Source organism: Lytechinus pictus, chromosome 3, assembly GCF_037042905.1.
Source record: "Lytechinus pictus isolate F3 Inbred chromosome 3, Lp3.0, whole genome shotgun sequence".
Classification (NCBI taxonomy): Eukaryota; Metazoa; Echinodermata; class Echinoidea; order Temnopleuroida; family Toxopneustidae; genus Lytechinus; species Lytechinus pictus.
This window is the reverse complement of record NC_087247.1, coordinates 73,707,054-73,729,607: the sequence shown is the minus strand read 5'-3', so window position 1 is coordinate 73,729,607 and position 22,554 is coordinate 73,707,054. Positions and strand designations below refer to the sequence as shown.

The 22,554-nt window shown below is 36.2% G+C and overlaps 1 protein-coding gene across 1 annotated transcript in view; it reads right to left on the bottom strand.

Moving 5' to 3' along the window:
• The window catches only part of LOC129255336 (thioredoxin reductase 1, cytoplasmic-like), a 52,877-nt gene that overhangs the window by 12,403 nt on the left and 17,920 nt on the right, over nt 1-22,554 (bottom strand). Inside the window, exons 4-12 of the mRNA XM_054893702.2 lie at nt 22,025-22,093; nt 20,592-20,642; nt 19,742-19,884; nt 17,406-17,521; nt 14,075-14,300; nt 10,782-10,874; nt 9,909-9,985; nt 9,490-9,643; nt 1,388-1,495 (exon numbers count right to left, since the gene is read on the bottom strand). Of these exons, the coding sequence (XP_054749677.2) occupies nt 1,388-1,495; nt 9,490-9,643; nt 9,909-9,985; nt 10,782-10,874; nt 14,075-14,300; nt 17,406-17,521; nt 19,742-19,884; nt 20,592-20,642; nt 22,025-22,093 (1,037 nt within the window). The remainder of the gene's footprint in view (nt 1-1,387; nt 1,496-9,489; nt 9,644-9,908; nt 9,986-10,781; nt 10,875-14,074; nt 14,301-17,405; nt 17,522-19,741; nt 19,885-20,591; nt 20,643-22,024; nt 22,094-22,554) is intronic.

Below are 22,554 nucleotides of genomic sequence, written 5' to 3'. Positions count from 1 at the left end.
AACATGAAAAAAGGATGGACATGATCTAATATCATTTGCCCTTTTGACCCCTAGATGACCTTTGTCTCCATTATCCTCATGGACACACATGTGGTAGTACCATGTATCATATATACAAAGTGTGACCATAATTGATGCAGAAATAAAGAAATTAGACTAAGTTGAACAAACACTTGACTTATTGACCCTACCTTCCTTAACAACACACAAGTGGTATTACCCAAGGATCATATGTACCAAGTATGAACATAACTGATGCAAAAATAACACAATGAGATCAAGTTGAACAAATACTTAAACATTTTCGATCGGACCAACGGGAAAAGTGATTACTCGGTCTCTGCCGAACTTCGTTCAGTCAAGAAAACAAGTGTATTAGTTTATTTATAGTAAGCATGGATATTGTTTAGAAAAGCAACATTATCTGTATCATCAAAATCAACTATGAAATTGTTTCAGGGACTGATGGTAGTACTAAACTATGCACAATTACACGTCTTTTTAAAAGAAGTGGAATGCCTCTGGCAGTCTCGCCTGCATTACGTGATTCAATAGAGCAAACAAGAACACCTGTGGCACTCTTCCCTGCATTACATGTTTCAATGATCAATATATATACTTTCAAACTCATAACATTTCAAAAATTCAACCTTGGTTAAGATTTCATTCCAAGTTCATTGACCCTAAATGACCTTTGACTGTGATCATGGGTCCTGAAACTCACAAAGAATGTTCAGTATTACTTGATCACTCTTATGTCCAAATTTCATAACTAGATCCATAAACTTTCAAAGTTATGATGGCAATTCAGCAACTACCCCCAACATGGCCAAAGTTCATTGACCCTAAATGACCTGTGACCTGAAACTCAGGCCAGATGTTCAGTAATACTTGACGTGGGCGCGTCGTTGTCTTGTGGTTCTGACTCTCGCCTTTCAAACAGAGGGTCATGGGTTCGAATCCTAGCCATGGCGTGTTTTCCTTCAGCAAGAAATTTATCCACACTGTGCTGCACTCGACCCAGGTGAGGTGAATGGGTACCCGGCAGGATTATTTCCTTGAATGCACTGAGCGCCGGTGATGGTAGCTCGAGCTAAAGCCGGGGTAATAATAGCAGCGCTTTGTATCCTCAGGCAAAAAGCGCTTTATAAATCCAGTTATTATTATTATTATTATTACCCTTATGTCTAAGTTACATGAGCTAACCCTAACCCTAACCTTTTTAAGTTATGATGACATTTAAAAAACTTAAACCTTAGGTTAAGATTTCAATGTTGATGACATCGCTGCCACCGCCATTGGAAAAGTGGCGCCTATAGTCTCGCTCTGCTATGCAGGCGCAACAATATACCCCATACAATATCACTTGTTAGAAGACAATTCTTACTTCAAGGTTCTCTTGTCCATACTTGGCCACAGCATCTTCTTCTGGGAGACCACAGCTTCCATACTCAAGAGGAGTAAAGACTGTTGTAGGTACATTCACATAGTCACACTGTAGTGGAACAAAGACAATTAACCATGAGGATGGGACTTTGCAAGGTTCTCTACCACCAGGTAAATAGAAGGAAAGGGAAAGAGAACTAGGCGGAAACAAAACACCTCTGGCACTCTTGCCTGCATTACATGTTTCAATATAGCAACAGCGGTGACTTTGAAATTAACTAAGATGAATGAATAATTTTTCATAATATACCATTTATTTGAAAATATAATAATAATAAATTTATTTGATGGACGGGGCGCTATGCATCGGAACCTGTGAGTACAAACCTTTCTTGGAGCTCCAAGTTTTCATTAACTTTTCACATTTTCCATAATCGGATGTAATTTATTACTGGATAGAACTGTCAGATTATGGATAAACTACGTTTTGATATTGGACTCGTATCGTTGGAATCTACGGAATAGAACCGAACGGAGAATTTTGAGTAAGTGCTCGACGTCCATTTTTTCCAGTAACACATCCGTATCTAGTGCATTACATATGGCCGCTAAAGCTTCTAATTTAACCCTCACAATGCCATCTGAGATGCAGATGTTGAAAGACATATGGCATAAAATGCCAATTCTAGATACATTATTATATGCAGGCCATCAATAAGAGAGTTGACGCCATAGACGAGAGAGTAAAGGTTGTGGAAACTCATTATTCAGACTTAGACAACGGGTTTTCCTATATGGAAACGCAATTGGAAGAAATCTCTTCATCCATCGAGGAAAAGGCTAGTAGACCAGCAATGGATGAGTTAAAATCACAGATCATAGGCATTGAAAACCGCAACAAAAGAAACAACGTTGTGTTACATAACTTGCCCGAGATGGCTGAAGGTAATACGGTCGACTGTTCTACATTTGTGCACTCCTTAGCCACACAGGTGCTTGGAATAAAACATTCTATGGAAATAGAGAGAGCGCATCGCACACCGATGGGGAGGGGTGCGCGGAGTCGTCAAGGCAACGAACGGAACAGACCCAGACCAAATCACGTACGGTTCCTACGATATCGCGATCGCGAAACATTTCTGCGAGCAGCGTCATCGAAAGGGAAATCGCTTAAAGACAACGATTCTCGTATCTTCGTAAGCGACGACGTCCATCCATCGACTCGTAAGGAACATCAGATCTTGATGAAGAAAGTTTGCGAGCTTCGCGCTGCAGGAAACTTCGCCTTTATTCCGTGGTCAGTTCCCCGTGTCATCAAATATAAAGATGGGAAAAAAGATGATCCTGGCGCTTTAAAAACCATTAGGCCAGACGACCTTTAACTTGTTCGATTATTTGAAAAGGAAAATGTAAACAATGAGTGTCACATATGGAGCTCCATACACTGTTTGGCAGATGCTAATCACCAGTGCTGTTACTTTTTTGTTATGTATAATTTGTAAGCAATACATTTTTTTACAGTGTCCTCTACACATGATACAAAGAAACAATTTATTCAAGGATACGGAAAGTAGAATAAAATTATTTTCCGAAGTGGTATACATGAGCAGTAGCTTAATTAATATTATTTTCAAACCAAAGAAAAAAACTTTCATGTATGACCAGTTTTAAAATCATATCACTCAATGTACGTGGTATAAGGAAGTACGTTAAAAGAAAGAAATTTTTAATTTTTTGCAAAATCAAAGGGCAGATATATTCTGCTTACAAGAAACGCACAGTACAAAAGAGGTGGAATTATTTTGGAGAAACCAAATGAAAGGTGACTTTTTCTTTTCTCATGGTTCTAATTGCAGTCAAGGCACCCTAATATATATTAAGAATGGTTTTGACTATGTGCTAAAGAGATCGATTTCTGAAATGGTCGATATAATCTTATTTTGATTGAAGTTGAAGGGAAATTACTCATTTTGTTAAACATATATGCACCGAACATTGTTACAGAGCAGAGGAATTTTTGGTCTCGTATACAAGAGTCATTACAAAGTATTGATTAACAGCGAAGAAACAGTGTTACTGTTAGGCGGAGACTTCAATATTTGTCTGGATCCTCAATTTGATAGACTTGGAATTACAACTGTAGATAATTACAAAGAAAGTAGAAGAGATTTGATATCTCTGCTCTGTGAACATGACCTGGTGGACATATGGCGTCGGCAAAATCCTAAATTGAAGAGGTATACATGGAGAAGGAATGACTTAAAAAGTCAGAGTAGATTAGATTACTGGCTAATCTCATATGAGATTCAAGATTTTGTGTCGGATGTTGATATCATACCATCGATAGCTACAGACCATTCTGCGATTATATTGTATCTTAATTTGAAAAAGAAAAACCGGGTAATGGATATTGGAAATTTAATTCTTCTTTATGTTCTGACGAAAAATACTGTGAATCCCTTAAGGGAGATTTTGAGATGTGGAAACAAGAATGTGAATCATTCGACCCTGCATTTACATGGGAATATCTTAAATTTAAAATCAGAAGAATGACACAAACATTTAGCAAAAAGAAAGCCAAGTTGGCGAAACAGAAACGTGTTGAGTTAGAAGATAATGTGAAACAACTAGAATATCTCATCGGAGAAGGGGATAAGAATAAGATCTTACAGTATGAGAAAGCTAAAGAATTAGAATATTATAGAATTGTTACAGATAGATTAATTATTCGATCCAAAGCTAACTGGTCAGAGTATGGTGAAAGAAGTAATAAATATTTTTTGTCTCTTGAAAAGCATCATAAAAACAAATCTACCATTCGTAAGCTTGAAGTACAAAATGAAGTTCTAGATGATGAAAGTAATATTCTTAAAGAAATAAAACATTTTTATAAATCATTGTACTTAAACAGCATGTTGAGTTGGACGGTTCTAATGCCAGATCTTTTTTGTACAATGGAATTAAATGTTTGGATGAAGAATCCCGGAATAGTTGTGAAGGTCTGTTAACAATAGACGAATGTCAGGCAGCGGTTAAAGCAATGCCAGTCGGAAAATCACCAGGTAATGACGGACTCACAAAAGAATTTTATGTGAGATTTGGGGACATTTTATCTGGCCCTCTGGTAGCGGCATTGAATTATTCTTTTACAAAATCCGAATTATCTTCAAGTAAAAAACAAAGTGTTGTTACGTTGATACTTAAACCAAACAAAGATAAAAGATTTTTGGAAAATTATCGACCTATTTCATTGATTAATGTTGATGTCAAAATATGCTCTAAAGTTCTTTCAACATGCCTACAAAAAGCAATACATTCGATTATCAATCCAGATCAAAATGCTTTTATTAAAGGAAGAAATATTGCAGAGGCAATTCCAAATGTACATGATATGTTTTACTACCTTAATACTGAAGAAAAGGATGGTTACATTGTATCGATCGACTTTAAAAAAGCCTTCGATTCGATTGATCACGAATTTATTTTTAAAGCCCTAGAATCGGTAGGCGTAAGTCCAATTTTTATCAAGTGGGTCAAAACACTCTATCGCAACATTGAGGGATGTGTACTTAATAATGGCCACTCTACTGGTTTGTTCCATATTTCCAGAGGTGTAAGGCAGGGGGATCCATTATCTCCGTATCTTTTTCTGATAGCCATCGAAATTCTAGCTGTACGTATAAGAAATGAAAGAGAGATTATAGGTATTAGTTTTGGATCATATGAATCCAAACTTTCAATGTACGCCGATGATTTTTGTGGTTTTTGTTTAAATTATAATTCAGTGAAAGTCTTACTTAAAATACTAAGACAATTTCAGAGTTGTTCCAGCCTGATTTTTAATAAAGAAAAGACACAAATACTAAAAGTTGGCAAGTATAGAGATGCTCATTGCATCGATGGCGTTAGCACAGTAGAAAATATAAAAGTTCTCGGAACAAATGTTGGGTATGATGCTGCAGACCTCCAAGAGGAAAAAATGAGAGATCTATTGCTATCCACAAAACGGGAATTAAATATGTGGAAACAACGAAATTTAACCTTGTTTGGTAAAATACAAATTATTAAGTCATTCGGTATATCGAAATTCATATATCTTTTTTCATCAATTATTTTACCTAGCTGGGCAGTGAAAGAAATTGAAACAATTTTTTACAGATTTTTGTGGAAAGGGAGGCCTCAAAATGGTTGACGTTAAATCAGCAATTTTTGCTCAGCAGCTAATGTGGATTCTAAGAATGAAAAATGGAAGCAACCAAGCTTGGTTTAATATTTTCAAATTTTATACACGGAAAGCAGGTGGAAAATTTCTACTTAACTGTAATTTTTAAAAACAATTTATTACATTCACAGCTACATTAGTTTTATATTTCTGTATTGGAAAATTGGCAATTTATCCGTTCCTCAAAAGAAGATGAATCTCTTGTTAATCAGATTATTTGGAATAATTATGAGATACTGCTCAACAAAAGAATGATTATTTCTCAACACCTATTTGATAAGGGGGTAATAACCAGGCATCACATTATGTCATCAGATGGCTCTTTAAAAAGATATAACTTGCTTAAAGATCAATTTGAAATAACGGGAATGACTATTTGCTACTGAAAGGAATATACTATTCTATAAAAAAGAACAGTGATCAAAATGTTATTCAATTTCATGTAGACGAAATTAATTTTCTAAAAGACAATATAGTAATGCCGAATACTTTTAGAGAAGTTAAGTCTATACATAGCAAAAACTTTTATGATTATTTGGTTAAAAGTAAGAGAGAACAATCTCTCAGTTCTTTTCGATGAAAGAGTAAATACAGTTTAAGTGATTCCGAATTACACAAAGTTAGAAAGATAATGATAAATACGACCATTGATACAAAAACTAGAGAATTTCAGTTCAAAGTCCTAAACAACATTTTGTTTTTTTACTATAGGTTGTATAAAATGAAAATAAAAGATTCACCAGAATGCTCTTTGGGTTGTAAAGACTTTGAAACCTTAGAACATGCACTATGGCATTGTAACTATGAAAAAATATTTTGGGACGAATTTAAAGCTTATTTATCGATGTTGGATTTTTCAACACTAGACGAACAGACCATAATTGTTGGATGTTTACATAAACAACAAGATGCTAAAATAAAGAATCATGTCTGACTCATAGCAAAGAAGTGTATTTACACAAGCATAAACGGTAACAATAAGCCAAGAATTGACTATTTTAAAAGAATGTTGTTTTCTTCGTATACAGAAGAAATGTACATCGCAAAAAGGAAGGGAAAGTTGTATCTCCATCAAAGAAAGTGGAAATGTATTATGCCACTATTTACTTCCAATTACTGCTAAAAAAGATGTTGATTTTTTTTGTAGGTCTATACCTCTTTTTTCTATACTTACCTTGTATATCACGTAAGCAATAAGTGTATGTAACGAACCTGTACTTACTTTGTTATATGCAGGCTTCTACCAAAAAAAATTTCATCACTTGCCCTGTCGGGCAAGTGATAAAAAAATTTGCTTGCCCGATAGAAAAAACTGCTTGCCCGATTTTTTTTCAAAAATTCTTTTGCTCTTAATTATTCTTTTCTGTCCTGGCTGAACTTGATTTACTGGCGCTGCCCTTGGCATTTCTTTTTCTTGACTCTTGTTCAAGTTGTTCTGGCCGCCGATCACGACGACAAAAGTCGCCTATTTTAGTCTGACGACTCATTGTTTATTTGGTTTGAAGTTGAAGCCGAGTCCTGGCCAGGGTGACCAGATTTCACAAAATGAAATACGGGACAATCGACAAAACAAAAAGATCAAGAAAGAAGGCTACACAGTGTTAGACTTGTGAAAAAAGTACAGAATTGGAAGGGAGGGTGAACGAAAGAATGAAGGAGAGAAAGAAAAGAGATGAATTGAGAAGAAAGAAAGAAAAAATGAAGGGGAAAATGAAAGAAATAATACAAATATAAGAAAGTTCTCATAAAAGAAGGATGAGAGAATAAAAATAGATAAAAAGGTTTGTCATTCTTTGAATTGAATATAGAAAGAAAAAAAAAGAAAAGGGAAGATGAATAAATGTGTGAAAGTCAAAACAAAGAAGAGAAAGACAAAAAGAAAGTAAGAAAAAAGGAGGAAAGAATGAAAATTTTCCTTCATTCTTGGAAAGAAAGAAGAAAACAGGAAGGAAGGAACAAAGGGAAAGAAAGTATAAGGGAAAAGAATAAGGACAAAATGAAATAAATAATGATAGAAAGAAAGGAGGAAAGAGAGGGATGAAAGAATGAAGGGAGGCCAGAATGAAAAAAAAAGAAAATAATGGAAGGAGAGACAGAACGAAAATAAAAACGAGTGGAAGGGAGAAGGAATGAAGGAAAGAAAAAAAAGGAAATGTAATAAAGAAGGCAAGTAAGAGAAAGAAGGAAAGAAAATGAACAGAGAGAGAGAAAGAGAAAGGATCAGGAAATAAAAATAGAAATGTAACAAAAAAGGGCGAAAAGAAAGATAGAAGGATAGAAAAGAAAGAGGAAAAAGTTCAAGCTTCAAGCAAATAAAAACAATCCAATCATATAACAGAAATCCTAATGATATTTGGTGTTTCTTTTATATATTTTTAAAATAAAAAAAAACTAAAATGTTTTAGAAATGAATAAAATACGGGACGTCTGGTCCTGGCCGAGTTAGTCCGAAGCTTGTATGCATTCAGCGCGATCTAGCTCGAGACTCGGCTGGCTCGATCGCGATCGCTCGTGTACGTCCGTACATGGGCTCAGAGGGCGAGAGAGGGGTTTCCCCAGCTAGCTCCTTCGTCGATTGGTAGCGCATGCGCACATTGTAGTTTAGAAAGTAAGATGGCAGCCTCCATCGAACGGGACCGCTGGCGATGAATTGTCGCCTTTTGTCGGTAAATTGGCGCTGATTTGACATGTTTCCACTGTTTTTTGACTGGTATGACATTGTATGAGAGATAATTGCAATTTATCAAAAAATTATTAAACTTTACTGTCAATTTATCTTGTTCATTTTCAAAACAACCACTTGCCCGATCGGGCAATTGACTTTGAGAAATGCTTGCCCGCACGTCATTTTCACTTGCCCCGGGCAAGCGGGTTTGTCGCGCCCTGTATATGCATTACTATGTGTAAACACAAAAAGTATGAATGTATCCTTATTGATCTATATCATATGTTTTATTGGAAAGTATCAATAAAATACTATTGAAATATAAAAAAAATAACCATTTATTTGATAATAAAATAGTAAGTTTGTTGACCTTAACCCTAAGAAGACGCGTTGTTTGCTGACTTTTTACTTTCGAGTCTCGCGCAACTTTTGAGACTAAAATTGTGACCCCCCGGGTACGCGGTTCCGAAATTACGCAACATTTTGTAAGAGCATGCAGAGCCAAAATTGCTCAAAAACGTGAATTTGTGTACAAATCAAATGCAAATAGTGTTTTTAGCCAAAATTCATAAATGTATCATTATTCTCCCTTTTACTGATTAAAATCAATTAATTCCATCTTTTCTATAGTAAAATTAAACTCCTCAACAATTTTCATTGAAAAAAACAATAAAAACAAAAAGTAAAAAACAATGAAATACATAAGAAATTTAGAAAACAATAAAATACATAAGAAAATAAAGGTGATGTTGAAATTTCTTTTAGGTTCATTTGACCAGATCCCTATAAAGAGTCTGTGTACCAATAATTAGCATTTTAGGGGCATTAATTAGTTAATTAGAGCAACATTTTGATTTTAAGCATAAATTAACATAATTAATTAGCAATGAGATTATTTGCAGAATATGATCTCATAGTTTTGGAGATTATGCCATGGGTAACGCACGTGCCAATTTTTGTCGCGATCACGCGATCGACGGCCAATATCATAGAGGGGGGGGTCTGAATCAGCCCCCCCTCAGTCTTCTTAAGCGTCAAAATAGCCCAGTCGTTGAAATAGCAGTATCTCACTTCTGCTATGCAGGTGACAGGAGTCCACAGCAGTCAAATAATCATTACACCTTATCTTGATTTCTACAGTACAAAATAATCAATAACCAAATTTATATATTTTTACCAAAACTCTTTTAGAAGTTCATCGGGTGGTATGACTCACTTGACGATTGCTGTTATTGTAGAGTCTCCTAGCTAAAAGCTTGCCTGCTTCAATGGCTACTGGTGTTAATTCATGACCATCTTGAAGGATATCTCCTACAGCATAGATATGTGGCACATTGGTCTGTTCATTGATAGTTGGAATCTTACCATTCCTAAAATATTAAAAAGAATATCAACACTTAAATTGTATTGTGTGAAAGAGGGCGAAGAAGAACACACACCTATCTGCATAAGTTACTTGTACTGATTTACAGTTATACTTAATTGTACATCCAATCATTTGATGGGTGAAGACATATTCAATACAGGTACTTATTTAAATTCAAACATGTAAATTTCCCTACAGATTTCATTCAGAGGATTCCAAATGATGTATTTTAGAGAGGTGTTTGGTAAAGTAAAATGAGAAGAACTTACTTGCTATTGGTGATGACACCAGCCTTATCAAGTCCAATATCTGTGGTACAGGCATCTCTTCCTATTGCCATCAGAATCTACAATAAAACCAAGTTATCAATAATACAGGCAAAATCTAAAGTAAAGGCCTTATGTGAACCCAATGTGATAATTGCCTTTAGTGCCCACCTTACCTACTTTGCTCATCACCTGACAGTGGTTCTCAGATAATTTTCAAAAAATCTAATATGCCCTCATAAGGGCTCAAGGTAGGGGCTGGCATGTAACCATTATCAGAAATCTAAGAAGTTTGTTGGGAAGAAATTAATTCATGTGCCACAAGCACCTATCATAAGATGGTGTACAATCACTATTGCATTGAACTAGCATCAGACTCTGTGAACAAATAAATAGTTTTATTTCACATTTTTATATAACTGTGGAGGCTGTACTGTAAATCTCCTTTTTTAATTATGTACAGAATCATATTAGTATTTGGTTACAAAATTTGAGGTATCTCTCAAACTGGAACATACTTGACCTTATATCATATTCATTAAGGCCCTGTCACATCATTCTTTGCAAGCCTTATGCATGACTTGTGGGTGACTTTTTTGCTACCCGCAGGTTGCCCGCAAGTCACTTGACTTGACAGTATGTAGCACGTACTTTGCATGCAGTTACCCGTAGGAGAGCAAGCAAGCCGGATATGAACGCAGAAATGCTTTGAACCTGCTCAAAACTTTATAGCGGGTGAGTTGCAGGCAATCACAAACAAGGCTTACACGGAATAATGTGAAAGAGCCTTTAGGTTAACATACAGCTTCATGATAGCAATTAAAAGAAAACCTTTTTAAGATACAAAAGACATATGAGATTTTGGTGATAACATACAGTATTGCATTCAATTGATGATTCATCTCCACTTTCTGTCTTCTTATAGTGAATCCTTAGGGTTGGGGGCTGACCGTCCTTTACCATTTCAATCTACAGTGCGTATAAAAAAAAAAGTTACACTTATAAATAATCCTGTAAATTTATATATTTGTAATATCCTGAAGCTTTTTCCAAATTTAAACACTGGCACAGATCTTTCTATAACTGTCAAAAAACGTGTCCACTTGAGTGAGCACCACTTACTTTTGATAAGTTTGTGAAACATGATTTGCGCAGAACTCGGATAAATTACATGATTAAAAGTAGACGTTAATCATGAAAAACACATGGACTTTAGCTAGGAAGATTGATTTGAAGATATCTTTTAGCTTTTTACTTTATTTCGTTGCCCAAGACACTTAGAGACTGTGCCCCTCCCCCTCCCCACACACCGAGGCCATCATGATGATATCTGATTTACATGGAGCTGTGATCTACATGAAATGGCCTAGGCTTGATTTCTATTTTGTTAATCATTGTCAAGTTTGGGAAAAGTGTGGAGAAGCAAGTTTTAAATGAAATAAGAAATGTGGTCCCACTTAAACCCTAAAAGGCCCCGGGGGGGGGGGGGGGGGGGCAGAATCTGCCCCCCTCAACATTTTTCTCGATTTATCCCCCGCACAAAATTTTTTGACCGCGTCGCTCACTGACTTTTTACTTTCAAGTCTCGCGCAACTTTTGAGACCAAATTTGCGATGCCCGGGTACGCGGTTACGAAATTAAGCAACATTATGTAAGCGCATGTCAGAATTTGCTAAAAAACGTGAATTCATGTACAAATCCAATGCAAATTGTGTATTTTGCCAAAATTCATATCTGTATCATTATTTCTACTTTTACTGATTAAAATTGAATAATTTTGTCTCGTTTATGATCAGAATAAAGTCTGCAACAATTTCCATAAAAAAAACAATAAAAAACCAAAAGTAAAAAACAAAGAAATACATAAGAAATGAAAACTAGCACATCAATGATGTCAAAATTTAACACAATTTTAATTTCAGCCCAGTTGACACTATAGTGAATTACATTGGTGACATAAATTGAGGATATAGAATTGAAATTGATGAAGAAACAGGCCTGAGAGTGGCCCTTTTAAAAAATATCTGTTTTTTGTGAACGTAGGGAGCGAAGTGACCAGAGTCTCGCACCTAACGGCCGAGGGTCCAGGGGCAACGCCCCGGAGGGGGTCGAGGGGGCGAAGCCCCCCAAAGCTCATGGATTTGTACTTGACTTCCTTATTACACCACGTACAGTAAGCTTTACCGGGTTCCTCAATTTTCCATATGCACTAACTTGCCACCCTTCCATCCACTGATTTTTCAACCCACTTCCAAGTCCATTTCTCACAAACTGAAGCGTCGATCCCTTTCACCCTCGCCTCTTCACCTCAATCAAGAAATTTCCGTTGAAAAGCCATAATTTTTCACAAACTTTTCTTGTTTTTTTTCGCTCGCACGAAAGAACTCCCGTATTGACAAATTACCGTAATCACGCCTAGCGCTAACCCAGGGAGCGGGCCGGAGTTCCCTGTGCTATCCTAGCGCCTGCATGCATAAATTGAATGCAGCCATCGCGCGCGCACCGAGTGCACGCCGTTTCCTCCACTGCAACGCGCGAACAGTCTGGTGGGTAATACAAAATGGCAGCGCCCATGATCAATACCGACCGTGTGCCGTCAAATAGCCGTCGAAGAATCAAGTTTTCGAATGCATGACGGCAATTTTCATAAAAAGTAACGACAGCAAGTTGCCAGAACTTAACACTTTGTGTGAATTTGGGCGCAATGTGCCCTTCATTTTCTAGCAATTTTTGCGAATAAGGCATTGAAAATAGACACCCTAACCCCCCTTACTTTTATACCGGATTTACATCGATCTCAGAGAACACCTATGTTGGTGAAAAAATATCGGGAACCCGATAAATATCGGGAGAATATCAGGAGAATATCAGGCCTGTGAAGAAATGACATAGAAGCATTTTTTGTGATCTATGAATAAATTTCATATAAATTAAGCATAAATAATTTTCTAGTCAAATTTCTAAACTCTGTAGAACCTTGGTGAACCTCATGTAGCTCTCAGATGGAACAAAAATAAAGAAGTGGAATTTTCTGTGATTTATGAATACATCTTGCATAAATTGGTATAAATAATTTTCTGCTGAAAATTTCAATATTCTAAGCAGAAGTTTGGTGAACCTCATGAAGTTCTTCCAGATGGAAGCAAAAAATTCAAAATCGGTCAATAAATGAAGAAGCGTTTTTTGTGAATTTTGAAAAATGCGCATAAATTAGCATATTTAATGAGTTTCAAAATTCTGTGTAGAAGTTTTGAATCCCCCACCTAGTGCTATCATATAAAGCAAACAGAATTGAAATCGGACTTGAAATGGCGAAGAAGCATTTTGAAATTGTGGACGGACGACAGACGCCGGACGCCACAGCATAAGCTCATCTGGCCCTTCGGGCCGGATGAACTAAAAACAATAAAGTACATGAGAAAAAATTTGCGATACCAAATTTTTTTGATGTACATTTGATCCGAATCCTACAAAGAGTCTGTGAATAAAAAATTAGCAATTTTGGGGCCATGATAAGTTAATTAGAGCAAATGTTTTATTTCATGCATAAATTAGCATAATTAATTCATTAAAAAAAATCTTATTTTTTCAGAAAAATTATTCATACAGCCTTGTAGATTTTATTGCACACTACCACTGTGCAAACTTTAGCGGCGCATGTGCGATCGACGGCCGAGATCTCAGGGGGGCGGAATCCGCCTCCCCCCTCGGCTGTGAGATGGGTCCAAATAACCCGGCTCTTTAAGGGTTAAAGGACTTTCAGCATCTTTGGTCACTGATCCAGTTCCTCATTCGAAAACAAAGCTATTTAAGCAGTTCCATGACATTTTCTCTGGCAACGATTGCTCTGCTATAAATTTCAAACAACATTCGAATGACTATCATCATCTCTTCTTTAACACTGTACCCTTCCCTAACACTAGCCCAAAATCAAACATAAAACCATATTGCAACCTTAAACCTACATCTAAGATAAAATCATTTCAGAGCAATTGTCCCAGGAGCATATGTCCCAGGAGCAAGTATCACCCTCTTAGCAGTGAGTTAAACCTAATTTGAAAATGCTCTTTGTTATAGTCCATAGGAAGTTTGCAACCTATTTAAAATCATCTGACTGAAATTATCTGAATTGAAAACCTAACTGATGTTGGACCTTTTGATACACTAACCTTTGTAGGTACTGCTTTCCTGATAAAGTTGACATGGTGCTTCTCCATATAGCTGCCAATTTTTTCAGCCATGTCCTGATCAAAGCCACGAAGTAGAATAGATCTAACCATGACAGTGACATCATTACCCATACCAGCTAGGAATCCAGCACACTCTAAGGATACATAGGAAGCTCCTACACATACCGTCTTACCAGGGTTGTATGGTAATGAGAAGAGGTCATCACTGTATGTAAGATACCATAGCAAAGCACACATTCAAAACTTAGCAATAGCTTCAGATATGCTAAATTATGACATTTCAAAAACTTAGACTTGAGTTAAGATTTCAATGTTGATACTCAAAACATGGTCAAAGTTCATTGACCCTAAATGACCTTTGACCCTGGTCATGTGACCTGAAACTCATGCAAGATGATCAGTGATACTTTAATACCCTTATGACCACGTTTCATAAAATGCAGGCAAAACGATTGGCACTTTACATCTTATGATGAAATTATATCATCATTCACTTCATACAGCCTATACTTGGTCACACGGGCCTAACTACAACTGGCAGGCCAAAGATATTCATTCGAGCCAACCCATAGCTCAATTTTTAAATTTGATATTGCTGATTGACAAAAATGAATGAATATGATTGACAATCTAACACTGATTCTAGGGAGGGTACCTACTGAACTTACTTTTTCCAAATTGGAAAGATATATCACTACTTTGGAACTATTTTTTTTACTGGCGGAAGAATTAGGGCCATTTTACTCTCTCAAGTGATTAATTTGATCCTGTCAGGTGTAGTCTTCTTAAATGCCAATTTATTTTTTAAATGAGCCAGTCGAGGTACCCTTTTCTGGTCTGATATGGAATGTCAGACATATATCCTGTCCACTGGTAGTAAACATTCAACCCTCCTTATTTTTTATGAATTTTTTTTAAGAGCCACTTTAACACACGAGTCTATGGGAAATGAATTAGGCCTGTGATACCTATAATAACCTTGAATATAGCCTACAAGGGGAATTCCCTAGTGGATGAAATACCTGCCCAAACTCTTCAGTAGCAAATTATTTGCACTAGTATACATGTGTCAATCATCAAGAGGTCCAAAAACTGACTTAATGGCTATATGCAAGGCTGTATAGGGGGTATACCAGGTAACGAATTGTGATTAGTACCTATGTGTTTGTATACCTAGGCTAGGCTGTGTAGGCTAACGTTAGTCTCTCCGTTGCATGTTTTTGTGTGTTTTCGTATACCAACGAGCGCTGCTGTATTCGTGTATAGCACCCATTACAGGATACACTAAACGTTAGATAGGCCTTGATCAATTGCAATTGTGAAAATGGCTCATGGGAAAGGGATGGAGAAGAGAGAACTTTAGAATTTGACTGAAGAGTGGTGGATTCAAGAGGGAGTGGCTAATAATGAGTGCTACTGCTATCTTGTTCTAACTTTTACTTACTTCTAGCCAGACTAGCCCCCATCCCTTTAGAATACAAGCCATCTAATCCCCCTCTCTTCCTCTCTCTCTCTCTCTCTTACACACCTTGTCATAGGAAGATGTGAATGTATAATATGCTTGTATGTTAATTCTCATTTCTTTTTATTATTATCTCATTTAACTCATGTAAATCTGGTATTTATATTGTGGGCAGTTCTTGCATCCAGATATGCACACTATGCATACCTACAATTTTGCATTATAGGATGTTGGGCCCTACATTGCATCCATTGTTGAGCTACATATAGGCAGGTAGGATGTGTGTAAATCCATAGGGCACTAGACATATAGGAGTTTGGTCATTACATAACACATATGTATATTTCATGCATTTCTTTGTGATAAAGTGAGTGTACAGAAACCTTCACCTGCCATATAATAAAGGTCACACGGGCCTAACTACAACTGGCAGGCCAAAGATATTCATTCGAGCCAACCCATAGCTCAATTTTTAAATTTGATATTGCTGATTGACAAAAATGAATGAATATGATTGACAATCTAACACTGATTCTAGGGAGGGTACCTACTGAACTTACTTTTTCCAATTTGGAGAGATATATCACTACTTTGGAACTATTTTTTTACTGGCGGAAGAATTAGGGCCATTTTACTCTCTCAAGTGATGAATTTGATCCTGTCAGGTGTAGTCTTCTTAAATGCCAATTTATTTTTTAAATGAGCCAGTCGAGTGCCACTTTAACACATGAGTCTATGGGAAATAGTGATACCTATAGTCATGCAATAAAATGGCATTTTTCTAATGAAGAAAAAAAACAAGTGGAACGTCTCTGGCTGTCTCGCTTGCATTACGCGATTCAATATAGCAGCAGTGCTGACTTTGAAAATAGCTATTGAATAATTGATAACAAAAGAAAACACTCATGAATATGATAATAAAATACAATGTCCATTGACCCAACATGACCTTTGAATATGATCATGTGACCTAAGACGTGTGCAAAATAATCATTCATACTTGCTTACCCTTATATCTATGTTTCATGAACTACACCTGTAGATCCATAAAATTTTAGAGCTCTGATTCCAATTCAACAAATACCCCCAACACGGCCAAAGTTCATTGACCTTGAATGACCTTTGATCTTGGTCATGTGACCTGAAACACACACAGGATATTCAGGGATACATGGTTACTCTTATGTCCAAGTTTCATGAACTAGATCTATAAACTTTTCAAGTTATAATGACAATTCCACAAATACCCCCCCCCCCCCAAGATATCAAAGTTCGTTGACCCTAAATGACCTTTGACCTTGGTCATGTGACCTGAAACTCGCACAGGATGTTCAGGGATACTTAATTGCTCTTATGTCCAAGTTTCATGAACTAGATCCATAAAATTTCAAAGTTATGACAATTCCACAAATACCCCCAACATGGTCAAAGTTTGTTGACACTAAGTGACCTTTGACCTTGGTCATGTGACCTTAAACTCAGGCAGGATCTTCAGTGATACACTATCACCCTTAGTCCAAGTTTCATGAACTAGGTCCAAATACTTTCTAAGTTATGATGGCATTTCAAAGACTTAACCTTGGTTAAGATTTCAATGTTGACGACGACGCCGCTGTCGGAAAAGCGGCGCCTATCGTCTCGCTCTGCTATGCAGGCAAGACAAAAACTTGCTGAGGGCCGTAACTGTAGACGTCTGGTTAAATAACAAATTTGTTAGACGATTATTAAACATACATCCCATCCCCCCAAAAAAAACAAAAAAAAAACATGAAAATTAATGTACCAACAAACTTTCAAGAAGAGAATTTATAATAGAAGTGTGCAATGAGACAAAGGAATGTTACTAACCTTGTTATGGTGTATTCTATGGAGCCTGGAATGTCAGGATAGCGTGGTCTCATTCCTGTTGCTATCAAGAACCTCTCAGCTGTATAAATCTGTTCCTTACCTTTCTTATTCACAGTCTACAAATCAAAATAAAAACAAGTAAATATGTCTTACTGCTTTGTTATTAAGCAGCAAGTGGGCTATAAAAGCTTGTTCAGGTACAGTATGCAAAGTTCAATAATAAAGCTGTGCAAATATTTTGTGTTCAAATTATGGGATAAGATCATATCTGCCAATCCCATAAGCCAGGATAAAATTTTCACCCGACAAACGTTGTTGTTTTTACACTTTATTTCTGTTTGAACCCAAATGATTTTTAGATGAAGCTTTATAAAATCTAAGCTTTAATATGATACAGGTTATAAAAGAATAATTGGTTTAACCTTAGTAAGACTGGGGATGGGGCCTGACCCCTCCCCTGACATTTTTTTTATAGATCCATAGCCCGAAATTTTTCCCCACGCCGCTCGCAGACTTTTTACTTTCAAGTCTTGCGCACCGTTGAGACCAAACTTCAGCAACATTTTGTAAATGTATGTCAGACCCAAAATTGCTTTTAAAAAAACGCATACATTCGTAATTCCGAAGCTTCGTTATTCCGAAGGTTCGTTATTCCAAAGGTTCGTATTTCCGAAGGTTCGTAATTCCGAAGGTTCGTTAGTCCGAAAACGAAATGAGGTTCGTAATTCCGAAGGTTCGTTAGTCCGAAAACGAAATGAGGTTCTTAATTCCGAAGGTTCGTTAATCCGAAAACGAAATGAGGTTCGTAATTCCGAAGGTTCGTTAGTCCAAAAACGAAATGATTAACGAACCTTCTTTCGTTTTCGGACTAAAGAACCTTCGGGACAACGAACCTTATTTTGTTTTTGGATTAACGAACCTTCGGAACAACAAACCTTATTTCGTTTTCGGATTAACGAACCTTCGGAACATCGAACCTTATTTCGTTTTCGGATTATCGAACCTTCGGAATAACGCCACAAATGCTCGGATTAACGAACACTTTTACGTTTTCAGATTAACGAACATCGAGGTATAGGCAATTTACGTGTTTCGGAATTACGAACCTTCGGAATTACGAAGTGTAACCCAAAAAACGTGCATTCGAGTATTAGGTCGATACAAATTGTGTTTTTAGTTAAAATTCATAAATGTATCATTATTTCTATTTGACTGGATAAATTCAGTTAATTTCATCTTAATTATGGTAAGAATAAAATCTCTGACAATTTCGATGTTAAAAAACAATTAAAAAAAACACAGTAAAAAAAACAAAGTAATACATGAGAAAGTAAAAAATAAAAAATACATAAGAAAAAATATGTGGTACTGAAATTCTTTTAAAGTACATTTCATTTGATGAAAGGGAAATGTTTTAGTATGGTAGCTAGTATTAGTTTTGACAGTATCAAACCAGTATGGTTCATCTTACAGTCCAAATAAAAGAGGCTCTTTATGTGTAGAGTACATACTTCCATCTGTCAGGGTTATAAATCACTATTTGCTTTTATTTCATTTTGCTTCTATTTTTCATTCCACAAAGTAGTTTCATACAATCAGTTGTAAGCAATAGAAGTTAGAGTGATAGAACAGAATAAGACAAAATAACAAAGCTGATGAGAGTATGACATAGAAAAGAAAATTGAAACTAAAAATATCAACCAAAAAAAAGAGAAAGAAAACATTGTATATCCCAGTTAAATAGTTACTTTCATAACTGGTATATGATGCTTAGCAACCTATCAAGGGTTCCCTTTAATTACAATCAATCTTCGAGTCCATCAATCTATCAATCCTGTTAATGTTTAATACACATAAGCCAGCTGATAGAAAAAATGGAATCATCTGCCCTTTCTTGTACTATATTTGCTAACAATTAGTTCTCTTTGTGACGGGGAGGGGGGGGGGTCTATGTTTATGTACACATTTGTGATTGATCTGATATTTTTCATACCAAATGGCTCTAGGAGCAGCCTTCATAGGTCTTTGACCTTTGTTGCTCCCCCACATTATATATATATATATATATATATATATATATATATGTATTTTTTTTCTGTATTGTCTTTTGTAATGATTTGGGGGTTCATTTTTAATCTAAATATTTGGTATATTTGTACTAAATACTTTGTATTCTGATATTTTGTGATTTTCTACTGCAATGTCTTTGACATCTTTTATGTACGAATGTGGAAATAAACTATATGAACATCCTGGGTAGTGTTTCTTGAAACCAAATTGGTTTAAGCCAATGAGATGAAAGGATTTCAGTAGCTTATAACCCAAGCTGCACTTACCTTGATAGTATGTGCATCTACAAACGCTGTATAACCATTGATGTAAGTAACATCTTTTTCCCTGAGTGCTACTTTGTATCCCCAATTAAGAGATCCTACATGGGCTTGGACAGCATCACGTAATTGACTCCAGCTGTGTTGGACTATCATTGTCATGAGAAATGGGGAAAAACATAAATTCATCATTTAGCAAAGTGACATTTCTAATAAAGCAAAAAATCCAAATACGTTGCATAGAGGCATGTCAGGATCCGATGACAGGGGTGTCTGTAAAGTGCTTGGAGACATTCTGATATATTAAGCACTTTCTAAAAGTGAAATATATTTTTATCATTATTAGAGAATGTCGAGATCCAGCATTCAAATCCATCTTATAAATGAATCACATTAAATTTAGCCATTCCAATTCAGTGATTAGTAGAAGATTAAGGAATACTACAAGCTCTATAGTACATGGACTTTGAACTGGGCAACATAGTTAGGGGTAAAAATAGGATATGCACAATAGGAAGACAGATAAAAAAACCAATAACTTGAGAAAACCAAATACAAGAGAAAATATGGAAGCAGAAAGACATAACAATAAAAGAAAATAGTTGTGGTATTTTAAGAAGTCTTTAATTTCCATAATGATGTTATAATTGTCAAACATTTACCTAATTACCAACGACAGGGTTGCCTTATTCATATACCCCCCCCCCCCTTCTATGTGTCAGTGTCAGGTCATCAAAAGTGAATGATATCAAGAATACTAGGTGACTTTAAAATAATAAAGTTTTTTTATTGATATCAACTATAAAAAGGAAAATTAACACTACCATGAAGCATATATTAAGATGTTAATACCAACCACTTTCAGGAGTCTCCCAGCCATAATGTCTTGAATCTTGTAATGATTCACCTAAAATAAAAGAGTAAAAGAGATATCAAAGACTATAAAAAGTCGAAATACTGGTCAAACTTCGAAAACAAACAATGAATTGATCATTAATCAGAAAGTTTTTTTTTTTATCAAAAAGCCCATACTTTTACAAATAATACAAAGTAATTACCGTACAAATACAAATATTATAAGTAACGGACTATAAACTGCACCCCCAACTTTGGACTACAAAAAAAAAAATCCTTCTCACATTATATTTGAGGTACGAAAAAAAAAAAACTAAGTTAAAGATTTCAAAGTATCCAAAGAGATTACCGGTATGCGGAAATCTGCTGTTCTTGATCAATTCATCTACAAATGTTAGCAAGAAAGAAAGGTTCCAACAATATTGGCCACTTACACACTCACTCACCTCACAGTCACAGTGTACACACACACACGCAGCACTGCCGTTCTAGTACATTGCAAACTACGATACGGTACCAGTACATCTTATCAAATAATGATCTGTGTCTTTCCCGGCGCAGGAGGAAGAAACATTCACATTTCTTGCATCACAAACTCACAATCACTTTCAAAATTTGTCTAGCATTCAATGTCTTAGCTTGAATTTTGGATATGGGATTACAGGAAGGTTCAAGAAACAAAGAAATTTGTATTTTTTACAGTTGTTTTTACGGCTTCGTGCCGTCTCTCTCGTACGTGGTGTACATGGTATCTTATGAAAAGCAAACGGGAAAGAAAAAATAAGCTGGCGCGAAACGGGACTTTGGAGGGGATCGAGGGTTAAAATGAATAGTGCCAGCTTAAGTCGCACTATAACCACAATACAACGCAAGCTAGCTCAGCTCACTCAGCTCAACTCTCGCGCTCGCTCAGCTGTGACAAAATATTACCGAGAATGCTTGGCGTCTCTTTGAACTTAGCCAGGGAACTTCGTTGCTTTGAACCGAGAATAAAGTCTAAATTAGTGTCATGAAGGTGGGTGCGTTTGTTATGGACAATATTTGATATGATCATAATAATCGCTTCTCATTACCCGCGGCTCATACCCCTCTAAACGACATTGCCCTGGGCGGCTACGCCCGGCCACTCGATGTGTTGTGAACAGGCAGACGTCTTACATGTTCGGGAGGGGTTACGATGGGCTGACTCAGACCCGTCACCGTGGATAAACCGCACCCCCGACTTTTGCTTCTATCCCGCCGAGAAAAAGGTGCGGTTAATAGACCGTTACTTACGGTACTCAAATTCATTTTCAAATTCTGATTTTTTTTTTTTTTTAGATCAAGACTAAGACATGCCTTTTCATCAAATTCAACTGCATCATATTGTAGAAACACTTGTTTCATGTATTTTGAACACACAAAAACATAGCTGAAGTTGAAGTTATGACTTACCTAGAATAGCTGCTTGATGCATTAATTTCTTGGGAATGCAACCAACATTAACACATGTGCCACCAAGTCCTAAAATATGAACAGGAAAAAGATAAAGGGAACAATATATCAAATTCAACATATCTATCTCAGACCTGAAAAGAGCAAATTTGAGATATAACAATCTTTTGTACTTCTAATTGTTTTGTGAAATGGAAAGAGCAAAAGATAAAGACAATGAAAACTGAAACATAAAATACATAAAAGAAAATTAAAGACCCGAAGCAACATAATAACAATAGCTGGATTTACAAAGCACTTATCACCTGATGATACAAAGCACTTATCACCTGATGATACAAAGCGCTTTAGCTGTGCTACCATATAGGCGCTCAAGCATTCAATAAATTTCTTCCTATCGGGTACCCATTCACCTCACCAGAATTGAGTGCAGCACTTTGTGGGTAAATTTCTTGCAGAAGGAACACAAACCATGGCTGGGAATCAAACCCACATCCCTCACATTGAAAGACGAGAGTCATAACCACTAG